Source organism: Bombus pascuorum, chromosome 14 (genome assembly GCF_905332965.1).
Source record: "Bombus pascuorum chromosome 14, iyBomPasc1.1, whole genome shotgun sequence".
NCBI classification, from domain to species: Eukaryota; Metazoa; Arthropoda; class Insecta; order Hymenoptera; family Apidae; genus Bombus; species Bombus pascuorum.
In genome coordinates, this window is record NC_083501.1 from 7,262,237 (window position 1) to 7,278,921 (window position 16,685).

The following is a 16,685-nucleotide window of genomic DNA, read 5'->3' on the forward strand; positions in this document are numbered from 1 at the left end:
GTGTACTTTTAAGTTGGAAACTTACCTTGATAGCGGTTTGCATGAGAACCGTGGTAGCATAATTCACACCTTTCGATCCAAGGTGCAACACCGCCGAGTAACCTTGCTCCGTCGCGCGTGCTAAGGCATCGTCGATCTCAGCCTCGCGCCGGATCAAAGCCGGGTGAACGAAGCGTCTGTAGAGAATGCTCGAGCCTTTAGTGGCCGGGCTCAACAGCCAGATCACCAGGATAGTCTTGATTTCATAGTAAAACGGGAACCTATACGAGCAAGATCAAAACACAAATGTTACGCGTACGAAACGATGGAAAAATCGATGGCCGTAATTATTGGTCGGTAAAATACTGCACATTTTCATGGAAGAACGTAAATTTGTAGCTCGAACGCAAAAATATAACCAACGATAAAATTGAGAAACTTTTTGAAAAAATGTTAAATTACTTTGAAAATCCCGGTTCTAATTTTTCTAACATCGATCGGTCGACTCTTAACAACCCATCGAGGGTCAACATTTAATTTGCGATTTTTCGCAACGTACATATCACGTCGTATAATAACATTTATCTTATATTATAGTCTTGATCATCTTGACATACATCGCAATAACTTGGCAATGAAACGTTGTAGTATTTTATTGTAATAAAAATGGCCCTTCTGTCAGGTGTACGGCGACTATTCTTAGTAACTGTACATATTTACGATGGACCTATAGGGCGTTTGCTTTCAGAAAGCTCGTCAATTGTCGTTACGCGTGACGCAGCCGTGAACCACGAAGCCGCATCATCGCGAAAGGAGAGTAAAAAAAGAAAAAGGGGAAAATAATTGGGTAGTGTAATGGCCAGGCGTAGGATAGTGGACGATAGGAAAGGAAAGAGAGAGTATGAGAAAGAGGGAGGGAAGGAGAGGAAAGTGCGAGGGTATTCCTGGCTAGAAATACACCGGCAACTCTCCTTTTTGGATGTAATTCGAGTATGAAGGGAGAGATCTGGCACAGCAGGCAGGAACACCAGAAACAGAGACGGAAGACGAGACGCTGGTAGAATCCTCAGAAGTGCATGTAAGCCAATATCCATCTCGGCCGAAATTAGACTTTCGGAATTCCCGGTGGCGAACGGACCACGCGGTTCACCTCGGTTTATTGGCCCCGGTTCGCTCGAATTTTATTCGCTTCCGGCGAAAACGGGGCCATGACCGACCGACCAAACCAAACGCTTCGCGATTCCAGATAGCCCTGTCTACGAAACACATGCCCTTTCCATCCAGCGAACGCGTGCAACCGCTATTTCAGCCTCTTTCATCGCGAGTACTCTTTGGATTAACAAGTTAAGAGAGGGAAGGGACCACGGTGGTGTCGACCTCTCCTCTTCTATTCGACCTTTCCAGTGCTCGTACGCTGCTAGCTATACTACGGTATGTATCAAAGTTAGAAGAGAAACATGACCCAGGCGTTGCTCACCAAAAGCTGAAGAAGACGTCGGTGAATGTTTCCGCGCACGTGAACAGCGCGAACACGATCCAATACATCATCCATTTCACCTGAAAACGAAAGTACAAATTCTTACACTGTGTCTCCGGACGGATCTCTGCGACGAAACGATGTACCGTACGCTCTTAGAATGATCGTTATCTTGGAGGAACTCTCACTTCGTCTCGGTTTTAGTATGGGATATATTAGATCGCTGTATAAATTCCGTTTGCCATTTTGTTCGTGTAAGCTATCAATGTTTGTAATTAGCCCAAGAATGTTTACGCATTCATAGGAAATTTGAATGTACAAATATGTGCAGAATGTACATATATAGAGATATGAGAGATATAACATCCACGTACATAGAGGTTGCGCATCAAATTGGTAGAAGTATTCTAACCAGACAACGGTCTTCGATCCACAGCAACCTAATATTAGCTTTTAACGTTATGCGAAAACAAGAGGAAAACGCAAAGGGAATGGAAATATAAGCTTGGAATTTAACCGGGAATTCTCTGGAGGAGACATTGGAGCATAAAGCGACACGAGTTAATCTAGAAGCAAAGTTCGTCGAGGACAAGTGCGGTCGATTTTTAACAAAGAAGCCTGAGAGAACTAGCCCTCGTGGATAAATATTTGCGGTGCAAAGTTTATGCTTTCCTAGAAACAATGTTTAGTCGCAACGTTATCGAGCAAGTTCAGCTGAAACTTGGCTCGTACTTGGAAGCACGCTTACACTCTATTCCCATTAATTAGAATGATCAAACATAATCGCTATTAATGGAAGACGAAGTAAGAATACCTCTCTAGTTATTTCAGCGGGTGGTCTTGATGGATACTCACGTATTCTTTCACATTCTTCGTTCTCACTGCCTTGTATGAAGCGTAGGCCGGATACAAATTGCCAAACACTAATCTGAAAATCGGATACAGGAGAATGTAAGTCAGCGATCGGGGCATTACGATAACTAGGAACGCGGCCAGGATCCGAAGGCTGCCCAGGCCCATTTTCTTTGGCAATTGGTCCGCGCAGTATCGACCGACAGCGAACAGACTCGTGGCCAATATTCGAGGGACACCCGTTTTACAGATCGTCCAGAGAAACGGATTTTCCTCGAGTTCGTCCGGCCGAGGCTCGTTTCTTTTGATTTCCATTCCACACCGGGAATCTTCCCCGTACCTCGCCTGGATTCTCGATTTCTATTCGCGAACTCTTTCTCCGAGTGTTTTTCGATTCTCGTCGGTCCGATCCGACGCATCAAACTGTAAAATCGAAGCAGGAAAATCGTGCCTTGAAAAATCAATCTTACTCTGCCTGTAAAAGTAAACTAACAGAAAAATAAGCGAAAGGAAACTTACAGACTCGGCGAACAGATTGAAAAATCGGACAGAGACGTGTCTCGTTCTGATAAGTATAGCTCGTCGATCGACGAAATAACCGAACGATGAAGTAATCAAAGATTATAGAAGAACGATCGAACGAAGGGAATACTATGATGTGTGTACTTTCACTCACGGTTTTTCTACAGTCGCGTTCATACGGCGGATCCTTTCGTTGCAAACGATGATCTCGTAGGCGTGAAACGAAGTTGAATCGAGGCTGATTGCGAGGGTAATTAGCGGCAGCGCGGAGATCAAGCGGTCGATTCGTGGACGCAATTGGCAACGCAGGTAGCTTCTACATGACGTCCCCTTTTCGTGAACTGCTCTCCTCCGCGACGCACTTGTTGCATCCTCTAGCCTCGAAAACGCTTCACATCGTCGTTTCACGGCTACGAATCGATTCGTTTTCCACGAAAGGATCGCCCAGACGAGACGATTCGCGCTGTTCGATCGAGGAAAATTCGCGTTTTCGTCGGTCACGGGATCGGCGGCCGCTTGTTCCGGCCGCGGATGCTTCCAGTTAAAGACTAAATGCGTAACTGCGTTCTGGCACCGACGTGTCGACTACATCGATGCTATACAGGCTCTATTTTAGCGCCTTAAGCCGCTGTCACGCGAGCCGGATACGAAATTCGCCCAACTCGCCTTGACGATAACGATTCAACCGATCCGATAGACGCGTTTCGTTTTTACGGACTGTTCTAACATGCTGTGAGACTTCAGCTGTCGTTTGTCTCGTGTAAATATAACATTAGCACAATGTCCATTGTTGTTAATGGAAATCTAACACTCTGATTAGATAAATTGGTTCTCCAAATGTATTTCTGAAGAAGCTGAAGAGTGTAGTAAGAGTGTAAGTTGAGTCAGCTAGAAGATATTGCATAAGAACCAATAATGTGAAGAACAAAATGACGCAAAAGGAATAACATATAGACACACTACTGAATTATGTTAATCACAGTTGAAACTATTACCATTAAACAAACGTTTTTCTCTTTCATCAGTAGCACGTACGGCCGTCGAATGTTCAATGTAAGTACACGGTATTTTTTGTTATTTACTACAACGTTAAATAATTTGTTTTCAAACGCAGATCACTTGAAAATTATTCCTAATTGAGTTTGGCAAATTGCAAAGCAAATTATTTTACTTCACTCAACTAGCTCCAATTTACATTGTTTCCAATGTTGCAGAGTATCGTCGTGTTTGAAATAACAGTGTTTTTCGTTTTTACCACATTGCGTGTCTCTTGTTTTTTCCTGTTTTCGTTGCCATTTTCCCATTTCACACTTTTTTCAACGGCGGTTTATGCCGCCGTTCATATTATTAAAAATTACTTCGACAAGAAAAATCGCTCGAACAAGATGTAATTTTCGACTGAATTCGATATTTAGAGAATGATTACGGAGCTAGGGAGGATGGGTTCGGCGAACGAGCTTCGCCAAGCGAGAATCGCGCGAAACTACGGACGATCGCGCTTTGCAGGTAATACGATGATTGTCAGCAATGTCGATTGCGTAACAGGGCGTCATTTATGCGCAGTCTGTGCTGGTATTTGCGCATTAACGAACCCCACAAACGGAATTTTTCAAATTTTTGAGAAATATTCTAAAGAATATTGGTATCTTTGTCTTGGAGCCTGGGTAGTGACTAATCCACTCAGAGAGTTTAGAGAATCTTAGACGAAATTAGAATATACACTGGATCAAACGTTCTCAAACCTATGTAGTGTTTATAAATATCCTGGCAATGGAAAATTATTTGGATTCAGAATAGGGAACTCGATAAGCATTGGCTGCCTGTGTAAAGCATAGCTTACACGAAAGTAAAAATTCCAATAGACGTTTGATGATCTTTTAGCAACTCGTTGCTGCACTCGCTACAGTGTTTGACGCGGTTTGAAGCTCGGAACTAAGAGAATCTATTCGTTTTAACGACACTGGCAGTGGGGATGGTAAAATTCAGATTATGAAGAACACATTGGGCATGATGACTCAAGGATCATAAGTTAAGGACTACGTCGATTAAGGAACGTGCCAAAAATGGTGACTAGGTTGTTGCGAAGAGAGGAAACAGAAATATGTACAAATTGCAGTCGTTGAAAGGGCACAACTTTACACCTATGTAAACCATCGCTATTCATTCGTACCATTTCAATTGCACAAAGTTGAGAGCCACTATGGAAATTGTAATTAACTCGTTCATCCAGACAGGTTCTTGCTCTGCGGTTTGAACGTTACGAATGAAAATTAGTTGCAAATGGAAAACAGAGGCAAAATTCACGATAAACGGTCGAGGACACGCTCTCTTTGGGGCAAAGGCTTCGCAATATGGAAACGTGGCTAGTGTACGGATTTCGCGATGGAAAAAGTCGCTCATGGAGGATCCGCGGCGAAACGTGACGGAATCCAGGCTGCGCGCGAATGAACGACAATGATCTTGACCTCGTACGAATAAACATGTCGCCTTCGCTTGTTCCCGCGTTTGTGCTCGTGCACGCGTATACACGTTTACGCGGCTGCATTAATAAACATGAAACTGGTAGTCCGGTAACAATTGCTACGAGTCGCGTCTACGGTTTTATCGAGCCAGTCGGTCGGTCGTTTCGACTGTTTCAATTTTCCAGTGATTTTATCGATCAGTCATTAGCCACATTACCTGAATATGACAAAAGAAAAACGTAATAAACGAAATGGAGTCAAGGGTTACGTTCATTGTAAAGTATCTCTGACTTACAGTCTTCTAGCAAGTAATCGTATGTCTGTTAACGTTCCCTTTGTACTTTTATTATAGCTTTTTAATACCAAACTTTGAATAACATTTTTCGTTTGATTATGTCTGGTAAACTTTGGGATATCCTGAATAGGTTGTTAAACAAGGACGAAATATGTGCATGTAATAAACGCTTGTATCAAAAGATCAACGATTGTACCGTCTGGCCTCGTACTTTTTTGGAAAAGCTTGGGAAAAATCGGTATACAAGTACACGTTTGACAGTCGTATGCATAAAGCGATCTGTTTTACTTATACGAAAGTTTGTGAAACGGCATTCTCGCGTTTTTTAAGAGGCGATCGAAAAGCTCGATTCACGAGCAGCGTTGTCAATGAACTGTAATGACTGGCTACAAAAAACGAAAGAGAATAGTTATTGTTTTACATTGTCGAAAGAAAATTTACTTGCCCATTGTGTTCTCGCAACAGGTTTGGTTGCGCGAGTTGCGTCCATTGTGCGGCCGATAAATTCAAAAAGCGGCAAACTCGTTGCGATTTGCCATTTTATTTTGAAAATCTACCAACGAATCCCCGAAACGCTGTGAATATTTATTTACAAACGTATGGCTATTTTTATCGCGAATGAAAATGAAAATGAAACGCTTACAGCGATCGTGAATCTGTGTGATCGTGTGCGTGTGAGCACGTGTTTCCTTCGAACGATGGAATCGAATGGTACTCACAAAGATCGAACAAATGTTTATGGTATTAATTCATAGGATGGTTAAACAACTGTTTATGGTATTAATTCATAGGATGGTTAAACAAATGTTTATGGTACTAATTCATAGGATGACTAGTGCCACGTGAGCATTTGATTGCACGTGGGAAGAATACAGTCCATATGCAACCTTATATATTGTAGGAAAAATGCAGTCACTTGGATGCAACGTGGGAGCATTTGCTAATTAAAGGTTGTGAGAAATATGTCGGTTCCATATCCGAAATACGGTTCGACAAGAAATAACGGGAATACGTGCTGGATACTCGCGTCCAGGTAACTTTTCATCGCGCTTCAGGGTCGACCCAGTTTTCTATTTTAATCGTAGCCCTTCTCGAACCACAATTTCCCTCGAGCCCCTCTGTATTATCTCTTGTCCATTAATTAAAACTCTGGCGGATACGAAAATCATCATTATCTTTCTTTCCACGTCAGCCACTGATTGGTTGGGCGGGTTTTGCTCCGTGGAAACGTATCGATTCTCGCTGATTCGAACCGAACGGTGTCGTTATTAAGCGGACTATTAACTTTCTACCGGTCGGATAGAGTGACAAGGTAAGCGCATAGGTAACGAATCAGCGTGATTCGTTTACAGCTTTAATGAGCGAGGTACGAAAACGTCGTAACGAGGGCGTGTCCGGTTATTTCGAGATGGGGACAAGGAGCATCAACCTGATCCATCGGTACATATCGCTGCGACGTACGCGTAGAATAAGCTAGATACAAACCGCTATAAATAGATAAGCTAAGCGAGTCTAAAGTGCACATAGGCTTTTTAATCCTTTCAGGATTGGACCATTTTTAGCCAACGAGAAAACTTGATTTTCTTATCTCACGATTTAATCTCAGTAGTTTCGTTAAAAATTTAACTTAGTTAAGATCGAATGGATTAAGAAACTGATCGAGAAAATTGATTAGATAAAAATAACGCACACAGAGACATTCGTGTATAATGATAAAAAAAGGAAAGAATATTTCTGTCTCGATAAATACAGCTACTTTCAGCTGACAATTCTGTCAGTGCGATCGTATAAAGATTCGGTTGAAAAAATCTCGAAGTGTTCGGTGTAAATCTTTTTACCCCAACAGGGTCTTCCTGTTTTACATCGTAGGAAAAAAAAAATTGGTTGTCGAGTTGGTTCAGCTTTTTTCGTCGAGCGTCTCTGGAACTTTTCCAAAGTCGCCAAGTGTTGTTCGGCAGAACAATTTTGAAACTGCATCGGAATACCGTGGATGCGGTATTTCACGAGGCTTGCCAGCTCGTCCTTGGAGGCGATGACAAAGCTCGAAGAAAAAGAAGATATTCGTCGAGGCTTCCATTCTTTGTTTCTAGCGCATGATTTCCTTTCTTGGCTAGCCTGATCGCTTTTAGACGAGACCAATAGCCTTTGTTACTTTTAACAATACAATGACCCGAAACAAAGCCTGGCTCTCGTATCCACAATCACACAAGACGATAATCGAGCGGTGTAATAAAACTTCACGTAGAAAAGATTATATCGATTGCACACGAGTTGCTTCTTTAATCAAGCTACAAGCCTTCTTTCGTAATTAAAGAGAATTCGTGAGTGGAGATGCGATTCATCTGGTATTTCTAATTTCGAGAAGTGTTGCAAACCTTTATCAAGAATGCTTAATAACTTTCACCTTCGTGACAACGATTTACACGTGAGATACTGCTGCGTCGCATGTAAACGGTCGCTTAATTACGAAGATGAATGGGCGCGACAAAGAATTATGCGGGTAATCCATAACACCGGCGTGATCAAGTCGAAGGACTCACGAATTTAGATGACCAAGTATTGTGTTATAGAAGAAGGGAGTCAGGGACGAAAGGAGATCTAAAAATATACATTGAAAGAAAAAAGAAAAACGAGTTTGCTCTCTTTTCGTTTATCTCCATGATTGATTTATTGCTCTCTTTCACACATAGTCAGGAACGCATTGTCTAGTTATTAACGATTCACAAATATCATTTAGGAAATGAATAAAAAATTAATCACGGCGCCGTCGAGTCGAAGAGTCATCCTGATCGATCAACGAGCCTTAACCCTTTCATAATGTAAGAGGATACAGAAAACTGTCAACTATAATACTAAGAATTATTATAATCATCGATTCGTTCGAACTTAGCTAATATTGAAAAGCTAAAATGAAAATTCCCGATGCAATTGTATTCGAAATCATTTATTGTAAACTGCCGTCATTTTATTACACGGTGAAAGGATTAACGTAATCTGACTATTCTAAACACTTCGCTTGGCAATATTTACAACGTTATACAATTTAGCCGAGCAAGTTTTGGATCAGTGTCACCGAAGTTGCAATCTCGGATGATGCCGTACGCGTTTCCATGTATTTCAACGAGCTTCATTTCAAACCACGTTCTTCGAAATTTCACATCCGCGCTGGAAATATCTACAATGTTATACAATCTTGTTTACCGATCAGCATTTTGATCAATGTCACACGTATTCGGATATCGTTAGTGTACGTTACGCAACTCGATGTTTTTGAATGATGAATCGTTTGTCTGTTTTCATGAACGCGACGTTGATTCAGCAACCGTAACTATTCGAAATTATATAAAAATTGAAAAATGTAAAAAGTCAGCCGCAGAATTTGTAGGTGTTGGCGAACTCGTGAAAAATCCTAAGCTAAAAGTTAAGTAATTATACGCTTATAAAAAAAATTCGCCGACTTTATTCCGTTCGTACGCTGCCTGCTTTTTAAAAACTTTCTGAAACTCATTAGCGAGGCGGTGTGTGCATTATTTTTCATGAAATTAAAACGCCTCTGAACGATTTACCAACACTCTGTAATTTTACAGCTACCAAATCAACGTATCGATTTTCCAGTTACGCAATTAATTTTTCCGTGAATTACGCAAATTACGTTACGCGTTCTGCTTTTTCTCGCGAACGAATACATATTCGCAAACGATCGTATTCGTCGAAATCGTGACACCCCGTGTTATTTCGATTAATCGAGATTGAGGAAATTTATACGACTTTATTTACGTTCTAACTGTTCTCAACTGACGTTATTTTTGTTTACTTTCTCGTCGAAAAGTGTTAAACGACGCGGCTTTCGGTAGAAACATTGGCTCGAGTTTGTCCTATTTTTCTCACGTTTTCGATATAATTTTTAAGGGAGAAGGTAAGAATGTAACGGATATAGTGTTCACCACGGTTACTCGTTTAAAAATGGGCAAATGAATGTTTCGTGTATAATGGTAGGCCTCTATAGGCACGGCCACCGACGTTGTACTTTTCAGAGGCAAAGGGCAAGTCATTATGAATCAGAAAATGTTGTTAACTATTCCTATAATCACGAAGATTTCGACCTTATACAGAACGTTATTTGTCGCTGGAAATCCGATAGAAACCTTTCGGTTGAGCTTGCTCCTCTTTTAATACGCTCCGATACCAGTCTAATGAGATTTAGGCTGCGTATGGACGATAAAAGCTCGACAAGTTCTCTCTAAGAAGACGATCGAAAGCCAACCGCGGTTTCCACGCATAAGCTTCTTCGCTATAACGAATTCAACATTGGCCTCAATCACTCGGACCGTTCACCAGCTGATCGTTCATTAACTCGGCAATCGCGGATCGGAGGATTAGAAAGTGGCCAAGAACAACCGCTTGCATCCCCACGAATGCTCCTCTGCAAAAAAAGACTCGCCTGCAACTCCACGGAGAACGTCGATGAACTCGATTCTCGTTAATAAGGGTTTCTTCTCTCGAGATTTTCTCAAGCGAATATCTTTGTCTGTTCTTTTGCTATTTTAGGAAACTTTTACAGCGAGAGTTGGAAGGAAGTTTACAAGGTCCTGGACGGACGGCCGGAACTTGGATGGCGGAGCTTTCCAGTCTGAAAAGCTTAAGGGCGACAACTTTCTTCTTGAAGGAAGCTGACGTTTTAAATTCTGTAGGAGAGAGCGCTGGCACGATCGAATTTCACGAGCTGCACATTTTACGCGTAGATTTTTGACTGCTTAAGGGCAGCATTCGCTTTCTCTCAACCCAGTCGCGAACTTTTTTACTCTGGAGAAGTCGCGTTGTTGGTTGGATCGCGCGCGTTCGTTCGGTCTCTTTATTGTCACGCCGTGCCGACAAAAGTTGTTCCGGGGTAACGACCAGCCGACTGATTCAACTAACGTTTTCTAAGCAACCGGTCGAACAAGCGGTTCCTTTCTTGCGGCCGCCTCCTTTCTCCTCTTGCTCTTTTCTCTCACTCCGACTACTTTTTTCCACCGCTCCTTCGGGATCTCGTTGCTCCTCTTGACAAAGACGAATGGCACCGGTGATTCCTCTCGCGAACGAATTAGTCAGTCGTCGAGTTTCGGCGACCTCCGGGATAACAGGAGACCAACTCGTAGAGTTTGACCCGATCGGAGCACGGAATAGGTTTCGATAGAATGTGCAGCGTCGTTCACGATTCGTCGTTCGCTCGATCAAATATTAATCGTGACTGAGAAAACTCGAGTTCACGTGCGAACAACCACGACTTTCTAGATTAGAGAATATCTCGAAATTCGGTGCAAAGACAAAACTACTTTGATGGTAGTTCGATTTAAGATTATTCGGATGTCTGGTATTATTTTTCAAAGTCGAAACGTCAACGCAAGAATCGTCGATTTTTCAGAATCCTTTTTAAACATTCCTCGGTTTTAACACTTAGACATCGAAGAGGATCGACAACCCTTTGCTGCAGGATTCGACGATCGTGGAAGTATGGTGTATGATTTCAGCCAAACTATCAGCTGGACTTGCTTCCTGTGGGAGCTCGATAACCTTTGGAAAAGTTCCCAACTACGGCAACTTTGAAAGCCGATTGAAAATTTCGTTCAACGTTCCCTTGATACTTCACGCTCTTTATAAACCGTTTCCAACATTAAAAACTTCGATCCCAATTAAACTCTCTTAAACCAGAGATTTCGCTCGGTTGTTTTAACGGCTGGACCATTCCATCGTTTAAACTCTGCTCTTTTCTACCTAATTTCGCTGATCGAGCTTTCCCATCAAGGACGACACTTTACAGCTCTCACCGATTCGTTTTGAATGGACGACTTGGTCGATGAACTCGTTGGCTCGATTCTGGATGCGATCAAAGATCGACGAAATCGTTTCAGATCTGTCGTGCTCCTCTCGGTACAATCATAAATCAGAATAACGTGGGACGAAGCAATAATTCGCGGGAACGAAACTCACAGTGTTGCACGAGATGTACGTGTGACAAGACTCAAAGTCTCGAGCTTTGTGTCGGATGTATGTTCCACGAGCGTCGCGACGCCCGAACTGGAAGCTGGCCACTTCTGTGCTTGGGTTTATATTTAAACAGCGAAGAGTGGCCGACGAATACAACGACGACGCATCGTCTTCCTTAGGAGAGAACGAGAGAGACCGACGAAAAGTAAGGGTAGAGTGTCGTAGAGGGAGAAATACCAGACGGGAGAAAAAAGACGATTTTGCAGTGCCCGAAACCGAAAATATTCCGAGAGAAATGCGCAAGCATGACTGATTTATTTGGTGTTATTTAAAGAAGAAATATCAGATTCTCAAGAATACACGATTTAATCGAGGACAACGATGGAATTTGTATTCCGATAATTTGTTTCGATCAATTTAGGTCACGAAAAATTCTTAACGTCTTTTTTTCAGGAAAATCGAAAGCGTTGGTTTACGATAAAGGGCATTGGCTGTAAGCTTTCTGCAGGCACATGGTGCTGGTCTACGGTGGAGATGTTGGGAAATCCATGCTATAAAAGATCCACAAACATCGCGGATGAATCGCGGACCTCCCACGCAGTGCGTCGAGTCTGAACTTTCTCAAACGCGCCAGTCCACAGCTTGCATATGCCGAAACGTTTACGAATCTGCATCCCGCGAAAAGATTTAAGAAAGAGCTGTATCAATGCGACTTCGTATTTCAAGATTTATGGAAAACACAGTGTGGCTCGCGTCTTTTGACCTCGATCCAAAATTATTTCTCTAATAAGAATTTCCAACATTCTCAAATCCTTGATCCGGATCAACCAGCGCTGTTTCGAAAATATGAAACCTGTAAAAATATAAAAACACTCGAAAATGTGAGAGGAAATTACACACTTCTCCAATACGAATTCCCAGTATATTGAAATTTCGACTCAAGGCAATCCGCGCGTGTTAAAAAGACACAGACGCCAGAAAACACGGAAAGGAATAATTTTTCTAAGAAGAGTTTCCGACATCTTCAAACTCACCGAGGTTCGATCAAAGTTCTATCTGTCGAGATACATCAGAAGACAAGAAAAGAAGGAAGAAGAAATGGAAGTGAGAAATTATCTCACGTGTGCCTCTAATATCGAGATGGGGAACAAAGCAAGAGAGAAAAACCTTCGGGTTCAGGCTCGCATTCCAGTGCGTCGTTCCAATTCTGTTCCCCTACGGTCATCTAGCTTGCTCGAGTATGGCCACTAGCCACCCACCTATCCAGAAAACGAATAAAAAGACGAGAGGGAGTGTTCGGTTGAGAAAAAAAAAAGACATAGAAGAAGAAGGGACAAGGTAGAAGTAGGGGCGGGATGAAAGAGTAGAGAGGCAAGAAAGGAGGATATCGCGACGATACCAGGAGCGTAAGGTCTCAGGGTACGCCCAAAGGGTCATCACCCTGGCATGGCACGATGCTTTCGTTTCTGGCCGCGCCACCCTTCTCGAGCTCTACGAGTCTCGTGCTCTTTACCACACCCCCGTGACGTGCACTTTTGCTCCTTGGCGCGTCTCCAGGGACGAAGAAATATGGCCTGGTCTGCGAGAAAATGGCGTAATTATATACGAGGGCGGGAAAAAGGAGGGTGTAAATCAAAACTCTCTCTCTCTCTCTTTCTCTAGAGCTGTTCGAGGTACTGTGCTCAGGAAGAAGCGGGGAAACCGAAACGTGGAAGGAGAGGAGCACGAACTTGTTATCTACCGGCGCGAGCTTCGACATTCCCTTCGACCCGCGAACGCTATCATCTATCGGTACTCCGGGGAATCGTTGGCGCGCAACTGCGATAACATTTCCACCGATCGAGCCGACGCGTGCCTCTCATTTTGTTTCCTAGAGCACGAAAACCATTTTCAGAGCCTGGAGTTTAACGATATTCGAAAAAGCATGGATCTGCGTTGAGATTTAACCCATTAAGAACCATCATAAAAGGCAATTCCATTTTCTTTCTGGTCATCTCTTTCGATGGCTATCTCTTCTGATTTCAAGTTACTTTTTTTTTTTAATGACGAAAAAGCGGTTCTATCTCGCTGGTCAGTTAGAAATTTTGCGTTAATGCAGCGGTATATGGTGGAAGCCTCGCAATAGGATGGAAAAGTGCGGTGAACGAACCGCATCGTAATTAGCGAATGGAATTCTTAATTATTCTAACGAGTGCAATGACGTCACGTGCTGGAGGATCCTAAGTACCCGACCATATTACCGCAACACCGACGTAACTTCTTTCCTGCTCTATGCGACGTTTTCTCTTTTTTTCCCTTCCAGTCGTAGGCAGCCTTTTGAAATACTCGAGGCCCCTTTACGCGAATTTCTCCTGGTCGAGGCACCGCGTCTCGTACGCTCAGCCGAACGCGGTGTAACAACGCCAGAATCACGCGATGCCTACCTCCAGCAGTTGAAGAAACTATCGTCGTTTTAAATCGTGGAAAGTCGCCTCGACGATTGTCACCTAGACGAACAAACAAGTTGGGAGATCGTGTCGAAAATATACGATAAGATAATAATAATTACTCGATTATGTGCGAACGTAGTGATTAAATGGTTCCATTCGTATGATGTAAGACGTAGTCAGATGTACGAAATAAAAGTTACGCTGATCGAGCTGTAAAATTAGAAAGCAAGAAAACAGTGATAATCAGACTAGGAATTTTTATGAACACAATTAAAGAATTGGAACTTAATTTAGCCTCTGAAGTATTATTTAAGAACGTACGAGTCTAACGATCAATACTACCGCGAAGCAATAGTTTTTAATTCAAAATTTTCGGCTTTCTTGGTTCACAGAAGCAGGTCACAACGAGCAATACTTCCAAACGCGATTCTATGCAAATAGAATCAACAGCCACGAAGAAACGGCAGTGTTTCGCGTTGGAGTCGGTGGTCGACAACGGGCGCAGCAACCGGAGCAATGCCTGCATCCATAGAAAATGAGATACCTTTCAGCAACATCGAAAATATAGGTCATGGAACGAAACGGAGAGGAAGCTAGGTAAATAGAATGAGAGTGTGCGCGCAGGTGTCGACAGAAGAAGAAAGAGAGTCAGTCGGTAGGTTTTATCTCGACCTGGTTGCTATAGGATTTACGAAATTAATCGTTGCGCGTGTACCCGTTTCACTTTTCACCGAGACACGGTTTTCGTTTAGCAACGCTACGAACAAACACATCGTGCTTCAATACATTTCGGTGAGATTGTTGTGCCGATTCTAATAATTTCCAATAGTATACGCTGGTAACGGTACGTTGGAATATTTTCTGCCAAATGATACCGTTTCCAGCGGTATTTGAGCAAGCAAAAGGAAAAACAAATAAGCAACAGCCACCCTTGACGACTGTTTAGATGGCGGAGATTCACTGTGAAACGCCTGTGCCGCGTGCAACACACCGGAAAGGTTAATACAGGGATCTTTTCTGAAACGAAATATCGATTGACGATGAACCGCTGGAGAATCGTGCTACCCCTGCACAGCTGTAACGGGAGAACCCGCAAGAAAAGAGACGAGACCTGAAGAGAAGAGAAGAGAAGAAAAGAGAAGAAGAAGGAGAGAAAAAGGGCGGAGAAAGAGAAACGAGGGTGCCGCACGAACGTCCTTGCTCATACACCACCAGCAGAACCACCCTCCTGTTGCCAACCGGGCATCGATCCAACGACCACGTTCCTCTGGTCTACCAAGAAAGCATCCCTTGGTGTACTACCCGTTTCCTTCCGCCCGCAAACTTCCTTTCCTCCAAGATCTATCGAGCTGTATTACTTTTAGACACGTTATCGGTCGTGAGAGAATTATTCTGAAAATTTCATTCCAATATCGACGTGCAGCTACGAATAAACGACCTCAACGTTGGACACTTTCCAAAGTTTTTAAAGAGTTTGACGCAAGCGTGTCGCTAATGCAAACATGTGGAATCTATCTTTACTCGTTGAGTTTATTTTTACAAAATATTCTATCGATTGAGAATGATGTATAAATAAAAAATAAAAGGAAGAAGAACGTCTTTAGTAGTTGGTACACATATCAACGAAGAATTCGGACACTTACAATGTGGAAATATTATCATGATCGCATTGGTAAAGTTTGAAATAAACGCAAAAATGTATGTAGAAGTTACATGATATTTATCGCAAACATGCACTTTGCACGCATCGCAAGATTATTTAAACAGTAAAATATTCATTATACCAATGTACGTCAATTCTTAATGGGATTGCTTTTAGCATTGGTTGTATATTTAAGCCAACTGCCTACGATATATTAATTTTTTACGTAATACATATTCATAAAAATTTCCCATGATAAGTGTTCCAATACCTTCGTAAACTAGTGTATACGTAAGATAGAACACGTTGAAAAGGTGAAAGGGAACTGCACTCGCGTATTCTTAATGCGGTAAAAAGACAATGCTTGATGTACACAAAGACTATCGAATACGTGAGTCATACTTATAAACGATATACATAACAAGAGTGAGATAACGCTCCGTGACATTATCGAGAAACGAAACATCTGTCGAGGAACATCGTGATGCACCAATGAATCAGCCATAAGGCATAGAAATAGTGGAAATCTCTTTGTTACCTTGCTTTTTATTTCTATCTCATTGTTATCGTAATTCAAACGGATGGAAAGAATATCGTCTATATTAAAGCAATGTTTAAACTTTTTACGATTATATGAAGATCCTACAGTAACTCCATAGGTATACTACCAAATATATTACTAGAAGAAATATATTATCCGTACAAATTCAGAATTTTTACTACTCCATCTCAAGTAAAGCTATTATTCTTAGATATATTGGATATATTCCTCTTGGAAGACTAAAGATACACTAAGAATTTAAGGAAACTTTTAACGTATCTTCTTCGCTTTTGAAAACTTTTCTCCTTCCTATATTCTTGTTTCCTTATTCTCTCTTTTTATGGTTGTTTTTATGTCCTTCCTATTTTTCGTATTCCTTGTTATCTTTTCTTTTATATTTGAATTTCCTTTCTGGTATCTTCGCACTGCTCCTTTATTGCACGATTCCTTTTTCGATACTCTATTCTTGCAATTTCTACTAGTTCCGCTAAGAAATTCGGAGAAGCTATCAAATATTTT

At 42.0% G+C, this 16,685-nt stretch overlaps 1 protein-coding gene across 4 annotated transcripts in view; it reads right to left on the bottom strand.

Annotated features, from left to right (window-relative positions):
• The window catches only part of LOC132913946 (receptor expression-enhancing protein 3-B-like), a 29,291-nt gene that overhangs the window by 10,288 nt on the left and 2,318 nt on the right, over nucleotides 1–16,685 (bottom strand). For 2 of the 4 annotated variants that reach the window (XM_060972640.1, XM_060972638.1), the window contains exons 1-4: nucleotides 2,828–4,079; nucleotides 2,312–2,731; nucleotides 1,457–1,536; nucleotides 26–260 (exon numbers count right to left, since the gene is read on the bottom strand). In XM_060972640.1, the coding sequence (XP_060828623.1) occupies nucleotides 26–260; nucleotides 1,457–1,536; nucleotides 2,312–2,623 (627 nt within the window). In that variant the 5' untranslated portion in view covers nucleotides 2,624–2,731; nucleotides 2,828–4,079. Of the gene's footprint in view, nucleotides 1–25; nucleotides 261–1,456; nucleotides 1,537–2,311; nucleotides 2,732–2,827; nucleotides 4,080–16,685 lie in introns of those variants that run through there. The other 2 variants (XM_060972641.1, XM_060972639.1) reach the window with 2 other exon arrangements.